At 27.1% G+C, this 16,353-nt stretch overlaps 1 protein-coding gene across 1 annotated transcript; it reads right to left on the bottom strand.

The window, feature by feature from the left end:
- Nucleotides 1-6,297: 6,297 nt before the first annotated feature.
- On the bottom strand, nucleotides 6,298-10,877 carry LOC107440058 (uncharacterized). Its single transcript, XM_016052836.3, has 2 exons — nucleotides 10,720-10,877; nucleotides 6,298-8,354 (listed from the first exon to the last, which is right to left on the bottom strand). Exons 1-2 carry the CDS (start codon nucleotides 10,729-10,731, stop codon nucleotides 7,755-7,757), a joined length of 612 nt encoding a protein of 203 aa, XP_015908322.1. The 5' UTR covers nucleotides 10,732-10,877; the 3' UTR covers nucleotides 6,298-7,754.
- Between the last annotated feature and the right edge of the window lie 5,476 nt (nucleotides 10,878-16,353).

The raw sequence follows: 16,353 nt of genomic DNA, 5'->3' as shown, positions 1-16,353 counted from the left end.
TTTGAGTTTTATGGATTAAATGTCACGTCATGCAAAAGTTATCGCAACATTTGAAATGAATATGTATAAGTTATTTGCAAGTGTTGATAGTGTAATATATACGAATTCTGCCCCTAGAAATATTATTTATGGGAGAAAATGTATATCATTAGGATTCAATATTCAAGTGCTATAAATTAACACCGGTAAAAGATATATTTTTCGGAGACTATAATCAATGATAATTTATGCAATTAATAACGCCCCTTTTTTGGCCATACTTGCCAGTGAACAAGTTTTTTCACGCGCTTATGTCATACATTAATAGAAAAATAAAAATTAAGAAAAGTTTCAATTAAACAAGTTTTCAAAGAAAATAATTAATTTGGATTGCAAGTTAGCATTAATTTGGATTGTAAGAAATACGACATTATTTATTCAACTGATGACTGCTTTTAAATATCGAATTAGATTAAATTTATAAGATTTCGAACGACTGTTCATTTATATGCTAACAACATACAAAGAAAAGGCATACATAAAAAGAATTTTACATTCTCCATATTTCTGGCGCACACCATAAATATTCAATGCATGCATCCATGGTCAGCTGTGAAGTCAGTAGCTTAAATATTCAACTCCGACTCCGGAGTTTTCTCGGATTCGGACTTATACTTTACCAAATCCTAAGAAAGTATTAACATTAATATTAAGTTTTTTGTTACTTTTAAATTATCAGTTGAAAAAACAACTATAAAAATAAATATAAATTTAACACTTGCGCGACAAAATTTGAGAATGAAGAAATTGCTTATTTAATTTGTAACAAATTTTTAAATACAGCGTACAAAGTACAACATACCTTAAACGTACAAGGACCGGTGAGTCGTAGAAAGATATTTAAATTTTTCATTATTATTTTTCATTTCCTACTATAAATATTTAAAGAGTGCATCCATGGTCAACTGTGGAGTGGGTATTTTAAATGTTTAACTCCAAAGTCTCTCCAAAACTTCGACTTTTACTCGACTAAAATTCTACCAAATCTCAGAAAATTAAAAATATTATTGTTAAGTGTTTCCTGATTTCAAAATCCATATTTATTTTTCATGTACGATTAAAGAAAACTTTACGTTATTTAAAATAACATTTTGTATTATAATATAACATTTGAAGCATACATGTCCCAATTTATAACTTGAACAATTATACATAGATTCCAAAAAGTCAAAATTGGGGTCAATTTGTAAGGAGAAAAAATAATTTGGTAAAATATCCGCAGTGTAGGGACATTTCTTTTAAAAAAATCTAATTAATGCAATAAAGAAATGTGTACGGTATTTAAATAATTTATGTGGAAATTTCTCCGCTCATAAGGTAATGCATGGTTTATCGAAAATTCTTATTTTTAAAATTATAGTTTCCATTGCCACACTTTTTTTAAAGAACGCAAAACTGAATTATCAAATTTTATCGCGTATTATAAAACCATATTTAATTATTAGTTTTATCAAAATCATTACAAAAAACTTCGATTACAACTACCGGGCCATTTGTTGATCCAGAAATACTAAACTTGTGCCAATTTTAACCATTTATTTGCAAATTTTTCCAGTCATAATGGCCATTGAAATTGAAATATCATTAAATTTTCCTAAATAAAACATCTAAAAATGTGCTTTTCTACAACCAGGGAAATTTGAAGTGAATAATTTTGTATATTTGTGTTCAATGAAATAAAAATAAAATTTTAAAAAGAAATTAAAAAATTTGAAAATTTAACAAATTTTAAAAATATTAATTTTAGAAAATGAAACTATCTTTAGCACATAGAAACGTTAATTCGAAACTTTGGATGCTAACTTTTACTGTGATATCATCTATTGTTTAAATTGTAATTAGAAATAAAAATATAGCTTAGAAATTAGACTTTTAGAAACTGTCAATGTCCGAAAATGTTATATTCTCAATTACTGTAAAGTACCGCTAAAAAAAGAAGAATGTTTTACTGACAAACATTTATTTTATACCTTTCTTTTAATATAATATTGATGACAACAAAAGAAATCTGGCTCTTTTTGCTAATTAATGATCATATTAGATGATTTTTATGACCAATAAGAATTCATCGACAAAAATGAGAATCAGTTAATGACCATATCGTTTTATGAAGCATTAAGAAATGTATAAATCCTTGCTGGTAACTGTGCCATGCACTGTAAAAAGTTCAGTATAAAAATACGGTTTAAAATATAAGCCCACTTAGTGCAGCATACGTAAAAGCCGTTTTACGATAAAATCCCTTTTTACAGTATTATTTACAGTAATATTTATTAAACAATAGTGATTCATTACGGTAAAAATCTCAATATATCAGGTTTTTCCTTCTATAAATTTTTACGGTAAAATGTTAGAACACTCAGAGTACCGGTACTTTTTACTGTAATTTTATCCAGAATTCTTCACAGTGCAACAGAGCACGAAGTGTTTAAGGAAATTATTCTACAAAATCATTTTCGGTTTTCAAAATCGGTTTTCCTTTCTCAAAAATATCTTCGATTTTGAAGTATTGTTTTGGACTAAATTTAATCACATTATGACATTCTTTTATAAAATGTGCCATTGTTCCGGAAATGTTTATAAGTTGCATAAGATACGTCTTGCAAAAATATTATGACAGTGTCTTCCTATGCTACATTATTAGAAAGACATAACATTAATTACTTAGTTTTGCAATTACTCATTTACCTTATTTTATTTATTTACTTTCGAAAAATAATGGTTCAAAAAACATTTTGATAAAAACAAACTTTCTTTAAAGACCTCACTTGTATAATAACTCAAATAAACCTGAACAAAAATAACGAGGGAGGGGAATGCTTAATATACGCTTATAATTACCATAATCTATCAGAGCCCCAGGTAATAATTTACACATGGGTTAATCACAGGGAAAACTTCTTTTTTTTATTCCACACTTTCATTGTTCTTTTCGAAACTTTATTCGTTATCGTTAACCACGTACTCGGAGCAGCATCGATAGCTTTTCGAGGTTGCTTAATTGGTTGAGCAACCTTGATGCAATGTACGTTTACTTGAAGAATTTTATGAGCCTCTGCTATTTTTAAGAAAAATAATTTTTTTTTGTTCTAATTATTTTTCTGGCGTAAGATGAGGCCTTTTATGCATTTAATCAAGGTGGATTGAAATTTTGTTTGTGTTTTAAAGACTCTTTGCATATAATGTATAATAAAGTAAATTACTAAATTCTAATTATAAAAGGGAAAAGAAAATTCGTGCATGTCTTTCCCTAATATTGTATAAATTAATATTAAAATACGTAAGCGGGTCATAAAAATGGGAAAATCTCGCTTATTAGTTTTTATGGTAAATGGAATGAATTATAAAAGGTATTATCATACTTTGAATATAAAATATATGGATATATTTATTAATTTTCAGCGATATTAGGTCCAGAAAATTGGGGGAAATGGGCTTTTCTTTCTTTTTCTTTTAAAAAAAAAGAACTTTTAATTATTTTATACTTAAGGACAGAGCTTTTTTGTTTTATATTCCCTTAATTCATCATCAGTTAAACTTTGTATCTAAAATACTAATCATAAATATTAAGTACGCGAAAATTTATAAATACTGCATTTTTATTTATAAAAAGAATTTTTTTTAATGAAAATATTTTCATATTCTTAAAATGTAACATCATTTAAGCTTATAGTAAAATATATAATGTTTTATAAAAATTATTTTGTATAAATTAATGTCGGAGTACTTAAATTGAACGTATAGAAAAGATAATCTGATTATTTAATTTCATTGTATTAATTTTAAAAAATTATAAAATTCTTCATGCATTTTAAAATTTGTTTACAAAAAATTAACAAGAAAGCTTAGTTATAAAAGAAATTTTCCTAACATACAAATTGAGTTTAATTTTCATGTCGTAATGATATTTATTCTTCTATTAGGAAGGTATTGACGTTAAATTGAAAAAAAAAGTATAGTTAAAACTGTTCACCGTTTTTTCTGGCTCTATAAGCAAACCGAAAAGCAAGAATATTTTTAGCAAAGTGCTTTGGTAATTATTTAGGTAAAATTAACAATACAGTATGGTTTTAATGTGTGTGATAAATGTTGGTAAATGCGGTATCATCATGACTTAGAGCATGGCATAAAAACTATTCCTTCGGATAAATTTACTTTTCAGTTTTATACCTTATACTGAATGTGTGGTAATTAAGAACTAAGTTAAAAAATCTGAATTTTTAGTATACCGTTACAATGTGATTGAAAAAATTGATGAAATGATGGTTTATATATTTACAACATTACATTAAATAGCCAGCATTAAATAGCCAACTAGTATTTAAAAAGTGCATAAGAATGGCTTTATTTATGCTATCATATCTGGATATCTAGCGAGAAATGAATGCAGAATAAAATAAAAAATAATGATATTAAAAAAAGCATACGATGCGTTGGTAATCTTTCACATAAATATTTGCTTTGCTTCTTTTCAAAAAAGAAAAAAAATTAAAATCATTTTAAATTATTTGAATGGTTGAAATCTTAAATTATCTGTCTAAATATAAGTTATTAATACATACAATTTTCTCTTGTGTCATGAAAAAATATTTAACTTCGCTTTAAGAAGTTAAATATTTTTTAATGAATTTTGCTGAATTTGAGATTTAGACACTTAAGCTTCAATTTTAATGAAAGTTTGGTAAATGAAACTAAATGTAACTAAAATCTGTAACTAAAAATGAGTATTATAATTATATAGTATCTTCTAATAATCCTTTAATATCCTGCCTTTCCTTTAATAATCCTTTAATATCCTGCCTTTCCTTTAATAATCCTTTAATATCCTATAGGAAACTGCTTTTTTCAATGTGCCTTGCTTTTCTTAATAATTCTTCCATTTTACATGACATATACTCAGAAAATGTATTAGGACAAGCACAGTTTAGAGTAGTTTTTCTCTGCTTTGATAAATAATTATTCCTTTACCACAATTTTTACAAACGAACTCGAACTTTAGTATGCCAGCCGACCGGACTAGAGCTGACCTCACGTCTGAAAGGACCTGGGTTCCAATTCTGGACAAAGCATGAATGTTCTCTCATTCGTGTGGAAGCAACGTTGGCCCACCTAATATGGTGCCCCTTAAAGAGTTGCCGCCAAATCTGCCGTATTGATACCTGATTGACGAGTGTCAATTGGGTGGGCATTGTTGTTGTTGTTGTTTATTTACGTCGCACTAGAGCTGCACAATGGGCTATTGGCGACGGTCTGTGAAACATCCCTGAGGATGATCCGAAGACATGCCATCACAATTTTGATCCTCTGCAGAGGGGATGGCACCCCCGCTTCGGTAGCCCGATGACCTGCACGCGAAGTCGAGCACTTTACGGTAGAACAGTTTAACGAGGACCAATACCGCACACCCTCGGTCCCTACGCAGGCTGATCCAAGTGGTCACCCACCCGCACACTGACCGTAGCCAGTGATGCTTGACTTCGGTGATCTGCTGGGAACCGTGTCTTAACGATCAGTCCACTGCGTGGGCACTGAGAAAAAATACTTTTGTATGCCTGAATAAATGTGTGCTAGAATCTTTAAATTAGATTTTTGATCACTTTTCACCTAACTAAAGCATTCAAATTCAGCTTTAAGTTTGATAAAAGTACCAGTTTCAATATATTCCTGACAGCAGCATGTGGAAGTTATACCAAAAGTTAGACACCTTGAAAAATCTCCAGCTTTTTTTTCTCAATAGTATCTATTATTTCCAAGTGCGGTAAAAACAAAGCCTATTTGCTTAAAGTCAATTTCAAAAATTGCACTGAAAATCTCTTTTTACATTAATATTTAAAATTTTATCTTGCTGTATAGGAAAGATATCTTTTGAAAATATTTACTTACTTCACTCACTCTAATAAGTGTGACTTTTTACTAATTCATAAAATTAAAAAAAAATTAACTTTAAAATACAAAATAAGTCTTTCTTCTTCCAATCAAGGAGCACAGTTTATAAAAATTTATGCATTTTATTATTCATATTTTACTTTTAGAAACTTACATCAAGAGTTATTTCAAACACACTTAACTTAATAGCAATAAAAAGTGGTTTTTTACCAACTCATTCTTTTAAATCGCTTAAATCTTGAAGTAAAATTTTAATTTCTCCAAGAGTTCCCATTTAAACTTAATAAATAAAAACATTCTATCGCTTGCTCTCTTAACTTAAGCTTTCTTGATCCTACTGCAAGTTCGTTAAACAAATAAAACAAAACTGAATACAAAACAAAATGATTTTTATTTTCACTGAATTATTGAAAATTACACAAATAGATCACAGTTGTAGCAAACCAAAAGATCAAAGAATGATTTTTTTAAATCACAGTTATGTTTCTAAAACAAAATTAGTCTCTTTGCAATTGATAAATATGCACTAGCATATTTAAATGTAACAATTTAAATAATTTTTTTTTATTCTACATTTGGCACAGCACATCTAGATTGGAAATTTTGTGATAATGCATACAAAAAGATACTTAGTTTTTTTCAGGAGACTAGATATTTTAAATCATTTATGAGATTTTTGCGAAAGGAAATACAGAAAAATAAGTCCAAAGTAATTTTAATAAAGAATAAAAGGAAAAATAGAGTCTTTGGCTTAAAGAAAGAAAAATAACCTGGAGTCCTGGGAAAATAAATAATGCACAAGTATTTCCGTTTTTTGTTTAACGTCTTATAAATTTGAAATAGCTTGTTCATTGCTTTTAATGAGCTTCTGTAGCCTTTTTCTTTACCTGGCCCAATAAGCTTTGATAGAAAAAATAGTTATATTCTCTAATTAGAAAGGAATATTTTATTCGGGCATAAAAAAACAGTAATTTCCTTCTTGGCGATTTTTTTTTCTTAGTGCTTTTTCTTCTCAAAGAAAAACGTTGCGATAAGCTATCGGTAACGATGATATTAGCATTTAAATATTAATAAGTTGTTTTTATAAGAGAACGTTTTTTTAGAAAGAATTAAATCTTGATATTTTTATTTCTTCTAAAAAATTTAAAAAATATTTAGTATTTTAACCTCTACAATTCAAACTTACAGAAACTGAAAAAAAAAAGTTAAATGTTTATCAAGAATTTTTAGCTAAAAAATTCTAGGAAATTAGCATGAGATATTGTTTAGTACTTTACGTTTTCAATACGGATAGTTAGAAAAAAATAAAATGAAATTGTGAATATTAATATTTTATTTGCATTTTGTTTAATTTTCTTTTGGTAATTACTCCATATTTAATGCCTAACTATGAAGTAGAAAAAATGCATTTCATTTGAAAATTTTAATTTTTCTTATAAATAATTAAGAATCTATTTTAAAAATGTCAGTAATTACTTTTAAACTAAATTTGATTACAGAATTAAATTTACGTAATTTAATTATAAATCGTAAACTCAAGTCTTAATATATGACGTCTCATAGGAATTAATTTCTTAAAAACAAATTTTTTTGTGCGTCAGCTCTTTTTTACTTTTCTTAATTAAAACTTATTAGGCTAGATTTTTGCTCTGATTTAAGGATAAATTTTCTATTTAAGACATATATTATAATTCTTGAAATCAGTTCCATTTACACAGTTTGAAAATTTTTGAAAGAAACATTATTCATAATAAATTATTAGCACCAAACATTTTAAGTGAGAAATTTAAATAGTATATCAACAAAACTTTTCAAATTGGTAATGTTTTTTAATGATAGCTTCCAGCTCCATATTGTTGGTTATCACCGTATGCACCTCCATATCCTTGCTGTGCTGGAGCTGCCTGCGCTGGTGCTGCATGAGCTGGTGCAGGTGGTGCTTTGGGGATACCGTCTCCTTCAACCTTGTAACCATCCTTACCTGCAGTGTATCTGATGATTCTCTGTTTACCAGTTTCATCGACGTATCCGTAAGCTCCTTTAACAGACCCGTCTGGAAGTCTAGTTTCTTCTCTGAAGCTCTGGTCTTGACCCTTTCCAGTATCGTAACCAAACTTGTAGTCTCCAGCTAACTCAGCACCAATGTTGACATAGTGAACTGCAGCAGGTGGTGCTACTGTGCGAGCTTGTGTACTTGGAGCATGATATTGGGGTTGGGGTTGATGTGCTGGCTGCTGAGGTTGATATGATTGTGGTTGAGGTTGATAAGACTGTGGTTGAGGTTGATAGGATTGTGGCTGGTAAGCAGGAGCTTGGTGTTGAGATGGTTGTGGTTGATATGATTGCTGAGCTTGGTATCCCTGTTGGTGTCCTTGTTGTTGGTATGGGTATTGAGCGGTGACGGATGCCGCCAAAGCCAGCACAGTAATCTATAAATAAAACGATTTGTCAGGAAAAATTCTTAACTTAATTCTGTAAGAGAAATCTCTTTATACACTAATCTATATTTTTCTTGCATAAAAAATAAACATTAAAATTAGTTTTTGCAAAAATTACTTCGTACCAAAAATATATTCTTTAAATTTCAACTATAATGAAGTATAAATTCACAGTTCAAAAAACTGTAACCCATCTAACTATTTTACTTCAAAGGAATAAGTAATTAACGGAACATAGAACAGTTATTAATCTCATTTCTAAACGTGTAATAAAATATACTTTAACACATAATTTTATATTTTAGTACATAACTGTTTCATATTTTCACTACCAAATCTTTGTACAAAGCTCAGTAACTTCATTTTCTTTATAGTTTTCAGGGTTACATTCATTATTAAACTATTGAAAACTCAATTGTTTTGTTTTGGTGAATGATTTTTAATCAATTTTTTTTTTTACAAAGTGTTATTTTATTAGTCATAGTTTTGAGTATGCTGCGAAAAAATTAACCCTTACCTCAAACTGTGTTTAAATGTGACAGCTAAATGGTTTGAAATGGGACAGAAATGATCGAACATTAAAATGAGGGTAAAAAAAACAACAATCAATAATAAACAATAATAAAACAAATAATAACTAACAGCAAAAAAATAATTTAATAAATAGAACCCACAAAAAACCATTACTTTGTTACCTGAAACTTTAAGATTATGATTGAGAATCTCGTCTAAAACTGACAAAATTTGTTTATGGTTTAATTACTTTTTAATAAAAATATAGAACTATGTATAACTACTAGACAATTCCAAATAATAAATATAATTAGTTTTTTATCATAAAAATTATTTAATTCATTGCTTCTAATAAAATAAATATTATAATTGATTACTCAATAATTATAAAAAATGATTCGATTAGATTCCTCATTTATTTTTATGGAATTAACATGATGTACTATTAAAATATAAAATTATAAAAATTATTTGCAACACAACCATTTGCTTTCAGTTTCTCATTAAAAAATAAATACAAAAACTGGATGTTTTACTTTTGGCTTACTATTAATTATTTTTTAACTTATTATAAATGAACGCTTTATAAATATTATCCTTCATCACCCTTTATTTTTTTTCTCTTAATATATATATTTCTTTAAAAGAGAACAAAACTTGATTTTTTCTTGGGCAAAGCCTGCTTGCTCTAAAAGATATCGCTATTTTTTAATTTTTTACCATTTCTATCTTATTTAAACTTCTATATCTTATACTAGTAGAATTAATATATATCCGCTTATTTGACAATTATGCATAAAATATTATGACTTTGACACAAGAGAATTAAGATTTTAATTTCCAGAAAATATAAAATGCTTAATCAAATCATGATAAATGTTTGGTACACTTACTATAAAAAATAATTTAAGCTTCAATGTAATTATTTTCAAATTTAATGCTTAGAATTCTAACGTCGGTAATTTATTACGTTTCTAAAAATTTTTCAATTAGTTAATAATTTAATTAAAAACAGAAATTAAGAAACGGTATTATTTAAAATAAATGAAAAGCAAATATTTGAACAAAAGACAAATAAGGAAATGTTTGCTGCTTAATTAAGCTTTAACACAACACTTTTTACATTTTCAGTTTCTTTTAAATGTAAATAAGAAAAAGTTTTTTGTTTTAACTTTTTAAAAAATAAACATTATTATTTCCATTAAATTTTCAAAAAATATTATCAAACTATTTTCTACTTTTCTGAAAAACAAAAATAGAAGAAAATTTTCACTGTCAAAATGTCTTAATAGTTAAGATATAGTTATAAGCAGTAACTATAAAATATAGTTATAAACTATAGTTAAAAGCAGTAACATATATAGAGGTACTTTTTTACATTATTGCAGCAATGACATAATTGAGGGGTGGTTTAAGGGAAAATATTAATTACAGTTTTCAAATATTGATGATACTTAATGAAAAATATTAGAATATAAAAAAATTTAATGTGCTGGTTATTAGAATTCAGTTATTAGGCGAAAACTCTGACAGAGCTAATAAACTAGTTAATGAAAACAATATTTAATATAAGTGTGTTTAATCTACCAAAAAAAATATAAATATTTGAAATATATATTTCATTTGAAAGCAATATAAATCTATTCCAAATTTTGAACATAGTTACAAAAAATCAGAGCAATATATCGAGTAGGAATAAAAAAGAATTAAAAGTTAAAATAAAATTCAAAATTAACACAGTTCATTAAAAACTCGTTCGTAAAATAATCTTAAGGTGCTTAAAACGAAATACTAGTTAATATTGTTTTTAGTAAATAAACTGAACGCAGTTTTGATTACTTACAAAAGCTATCATCTTTGTAAAGTTCCAAGAGTGAGTGAAAGATGTATGTAGGGCACCCCTTTTTATATGGATGAAAGGCGAAACTGGAATTTACATTTTACTTTTTATTTGAATTTTTCTTCCGGAAAAGAATGTTTTCTATTGTAAACTATCGACTCGAATCAAGGGAAATAGCGTATATTAAGTATTTAAAAAAAAATAATAATAAATTCGATAGAGATTTGAAACCTGTTTCTATGGAAGAAAAATGAAGTAAGTCAAGCAAGGTCACGTGAACTGGTTAAGGAAATATTCGTTGAATGATATATTTGTTATTTACGATAATTTTGTGTGTGACTGAATTTATCATTTATTAATCCCTCAATTTACAAACTTTAATGTTTAATTAATATTGCAATTTGAATAATAATAAATCATTAAATTTTAAAATAAATCATTAAATTTTAAAATTAATTTTATTTTTGAAATTGAAATGAACTAATGATTTATTTTTGATTGAATCTTTTCTTTTCTTTTATAAAATGAATATTTTGAATATAGTTGATTAATGCTTAATTGAAACCATATTGTTCATTCATAATCTTTATTTAAAATTAATAATTATTATGAATAGTTCATGGTATCCTTATTTAGAATTATTTATGATTAAAACATAATTAACAAATTTTATTTTCATATTTTAAATGCAAATTTTATTCTTGTTAATTTAAAACAGCTCATAATCCATGCATAAGTTAAAAATAAAATGATTTATAAAATCATATTCCATTTAAATTAAATACATATAATTAATATAGTCCACTAGATTCCAGAAAAATTTAAAATTTCTTGAAATAAAAATACATTTTTTGGAAATCAGCTATTCTGCTAGGAGAACTAGCACGACTGCGAAACGCAATTCACATTTTTAATATTATTCTAAATTCTATAATTTTAATGGACCAGCAAAACAGATTGTAAAAATTAATCAGGAATCAGTCATAATCTAATACCACCTACACAATCGTTTGTGAACAAATAATCTTGCTCTTTTAACTTCAGCATCTATTGCTATTGTTTATTTTAGAAATTTATGAAATAGATTTACGTACTAGAACTTATCTGCAAAATTCCATCTGATTTAGAATTTTAATGGTCAAACTACAACTAAAACTAGGTGATTGTAAGACATTTATGGAAAAGTTGATATCATTAGCTCAATTTATTCATTCCGCAATGCTAAATTTTTACCTCCTAAAATTTAAACAAAGATTATACTTTAAATTTGTAAAATTAAGAAAGCAATGTAACTTTATACGCTTATATTTTGTTCTACTCTAACTTAAAATACTTAATGCATTCCTAGTTTACATTTCTAACTGATTTCTTGAAATGTTGAAGACATAATTTAACTATTATTAATTATTAATTAATAATATTAATTATTAATTATTGTTAATTAATTAGTATTTAATAAAGGAAAAATATTTTTTTTAAATAAACTAGACCTTATATTATTTTTTTTACAAAAAATTTTCAAGCAAAAAGTTTAAGCAATAATATTGCTTGCAATATACTAATGTACTATTTCTTGTTGCCATGTAATATTTGTTATTACGAATCACTATTACGCAATATTTGTTAAAATATGTATGTTTATATAAAATACATGTAATTACGCAACAATGTTGGAAATAATAATAAAAAACTTGTGAGTTTTCAGAATCATTTTTGTTTCTTCTGTTATCATTTTATCTGAAGTCTTATTTTGATCAAACCAACAAAAGTCAACCAAGTAATATTTTTTGTTGTCACGTATTATTTGCCGATAATGAATCACTGTTCATTATGTAATATTTATTTATTAAACATGTTTATGCTGAGCGTAAATCATTACCAAACGATAGCGAAAATTACAAAAAAAATTTTGCCACTTTCAAAATTATTTTTTTGACTCACGTCGCTTTGCCTACAACCCTCTTTCATTTGATCAATACACAGAATAATACACTAACGTAATATCATTTACTGTTACGTAATACTTGCGTATAACAAATCTCTATTACGTCACACATGTTTGTAGATTACTAGCATACATCATAAGTAGGCGATAGAAGAAATTAGAAGGATAAAAAAATTGTGACGTTTTCAAAATCGTTTTCTTGACTCACATTGCTTTGCCTGCTATCCTATTTCATTAGATCAATACATATAATAAAAATTACACTAACGTAATATCATTATACTTAATATTTGCATGAAACAAATCTCTATTACGTCACATTTGTTTATTACATATGTTTATAGATATCTAACATGCATCATAAGCAGATTATAGAAGAAATTAGAAGGATAAAAAAAAAATTGTGACGTTTTCAAAATCGTTTTCTTGACTCACAATTGCATGTAACAAATCTCTATTACGTCACATTTGTTTATTATACATGTTTATAGATATCTAACATGCATCATAAGCAGACGATAGAAGAAATTAGAAGGATGAAAAAAAATTGTGACGTTTACAAAATCGTTTTCTTGACTCACATCGCTTTCCCTGTAACCTTATTTCTTTTAATCAAGGCGTATCTGCATTCGAAGGGCAAAACATGTATTCTACACGTCACAGACGGACATTTCTTTCATTGCCAGATACATACGCTTTCATCGGTGACGAATACAATCTTTACACTTAAGAAATGACCTTTCTTTTTCAATGCACGCGATACTCTAACAAAAGGCAAACTTATTTTCAAACACAGCATTAATGAAACCCTGAATATTCATTTTCACCTCCAAAAAGTAAAGGTTACTTTCTATTATTTAATTTATTCATAAGCGTTCGGAAATTAGATGAGGAAGAAAAAGCGACGGGGCTGGGTTTTCTGTTCGGGTCGTATCTTTTACACTGTTCGTGTGTTTCTTGTTCTTTGTCAATTAGAAGGTAGAATACTTTTTTTCTAATGTCGTGATGGAAAAACAAATTGCTTTTTCAGTCAACAGAAGGTTTCAGTATGATGTAGGTAATGTGTTGAGAATTTAATTGTTTTAATTTCAGCCTGAGCCATCGTTAAGGAGATATTATTTTTTTTTTTTTAATATTAGAGCCAGGTCACAAAACGCAACTAAATTATTTCTATAACTAAATAGTAACTTGTATTAAATTTATAGTAACATGCACTCTTGATTGCATATTTTTGCTTATTTTTGAAGAAAAAAGTACAGATTTCAGAAATTTAAATAAAACTTTTTAAGGTTGTGGCATTTCAATCATTTTTTTTAAGAAAATTATTTTTAGCATACAGCTAATTTTGACTACCTATAGGTTAATCATCAATTTCTTGTGGGAAAATAATCAAATGCAAGATTGAAGAAACCTTAAAGAATATTTCCCATCTCTAAAAATTGAATGTTACTTTCTATTATTTACCAAGTCCCCGTCTAAGTCTTGTATTCAGTACCAGGCCACTGAATACAAGAACAAATTACTATGCAAAAAAGCGTCAATTTTAAGGAATATTTATATTAAGTTTGAAATAACATGGAATAATTTTGATTACCTATAATTATCAATTTCTTTTGGGAAAATAATCAAATGCAAGATTAAAGAAACCACAAAGATTATTTCCCATCTCCAAAAATTAAATATTACCTTCCATTATTTACCAAATCCTTGTCTAAGTCTTGTATTCAGTGCCAGACCACTGAATACAAGTAAAAATTATTATGCAAAAACACGTCACTTTTAAGGAATATTTATATTAAGTTTGGAATAACATGCAAGCTTGAAAGTTTTTCTAACTTTTTTGTTTTTAAAGTAAGGTGTATCATTTTCAAACATTTAACTAAAACTTTTTTAATGCATAATTTAAGCATTTAAAAATATTAGTCAGCAAGCAGATAATTTTGATAACATACAGAAAAATAATCACATTTTTAAGAAGAAATGTCCAACAAAACTTTAATGCACAGAATTCTCTGAGTATTCATTTTCAATTCAAAAAAGTAACTGTAAGTTTCTATTATATATCGCCAGTCTTCAGCAATAATTAAAAAAAAAATTCTTTAATATCAGTGTTATATCACTGAATGCAAAAAAAAATTTTCGGTAGTTCAGAAGGCAAAAAAAAATTAGAATTAATGTGAGAATTGTATGTCATCATAAAAAATATTTGAATGACTTATAGAAAAGTTTTCAAAAAAATTTGAGAAAATAATTAAGCGCAACATCAATGAAACCCTGGAAATTCATTTTCTCACATAAAGAAAGTAACTCTTACTTTCAATTATTTAAAAAGTCAAGTATGAGACATGATTAAAAATTTTCTCTTTAATATCAGTGTCAGGTCACTGAATGAAAACAAATTATTTCTGTAATTCAAAAAATATTCATTTCAATTAAATTTTTTTATTAAATTGACAAGATTTTAGTATGGGACAGTTAATGTGCAATAATTTATATATATTTTTTTAAAATCCAGCCTTAAAAATCATTAAAAAATATGTTTTTCGTATCAGTGTCGAACCCCTCAATGCTACAAAAATATTTCTCCAACTAATGCTGAAAAGATTTTATTTAAATTTTCATTAAATTGCAAATAATATTCTATTTTGAGATTTTTTTGTCCCGTTGAAAGTTAAAGGTATTGTTTTAAGTCAAATTAATTAAAACTTTTTAAAATGTATGATTCAAACATTTCAACAGAAAAAATCTTGTCATACAAGAAATTTTGATAATTTATAAGAAAACAGTACAATTTTTTGGAAGTTAAAATAAACTATAGGACTAATGAAACCTTGAATATGCATTCTCATTAATGTTACTTTCTAAATGTTACCTAAATGTTACTTTCTAGCATTTAATTTATTCATAAGCCGTCTGAAATTAGAGAAAGAAGAATATAGATGGGGTTGGGCCTTGTCTTCGGGTTGTATTTTTTTCACATGGCTCGTGCGCTTCTTTTTCATTGTCAATTAAAAGATAGAGTTCCTTAGCCTAATATCGTGATTCAAAAAATTGCGCTTTTAAACTACAGAACGATTTAGTATGGGGAGGGTGTATACGTTCAGAGTTTAAATACAACCTGAGCCATCATTAAAAATATTACTATCTTAATAGTCTCCAGTTATTTAACGTAGCAAAATTACTCCTTAGCTAATAACAAAATTGCTCCTAAACCTCAACAAAATTATTCTTAAATTACTCTTGAACTGATTATATCCTGTAGGTTAAAGAATAAAGTGATGTATTATAGCTAAGCTAGTATTGTAACCTAAAGGAATCTAAAAAATACGCAGGATATTCATTAATAGATACTTTTAATTTCCTTGCTTAAGAATACATGCGCCTTTTCGTTTTTTTTTTTTTTTTTTTACAACGTAAAGTCATTTGAAAGAACAAGCCGACGGACTTGCATCGTGGTCAGATAGTTGACCTCAAGTCGGAAAGGTCCAGGGTACAAATACCGGATAAGAAATTAATGTTCTTCTCTTCTCTGTACTATCTGTCCTTTCTGTGGGAACAAAATTGACCCACCAAATATTGTGCCCCTGAAAAAGTGTCAAACGAATATGTCCTTCTGATACCCGAATGACAGAAAGTTAATATCCTGGTGGTCATTGCCGAAAAAAATATTTAAGGGACAAAATGGAAACTTT

Source organism: Parasteatoda tepidariorum, chromosome 6 (genome assembly GCF_043381705.1).
Source record: "Parasteatoda tepidariorum isolate YZ-2023 chromosome 6, CAS_Ptep_4.0, whole genome shotgun sequence".
Classification (NCBI taxonomy): Eukaryota; Metazoa; Arthropoda; class Arachnida; order Araneae; family Theridiidae; genus Parasteatoda; species Parasteatoda tepidariorum.
This window is presented reverse-complemented; position numbering and strand designations above follow the sequence as displayed.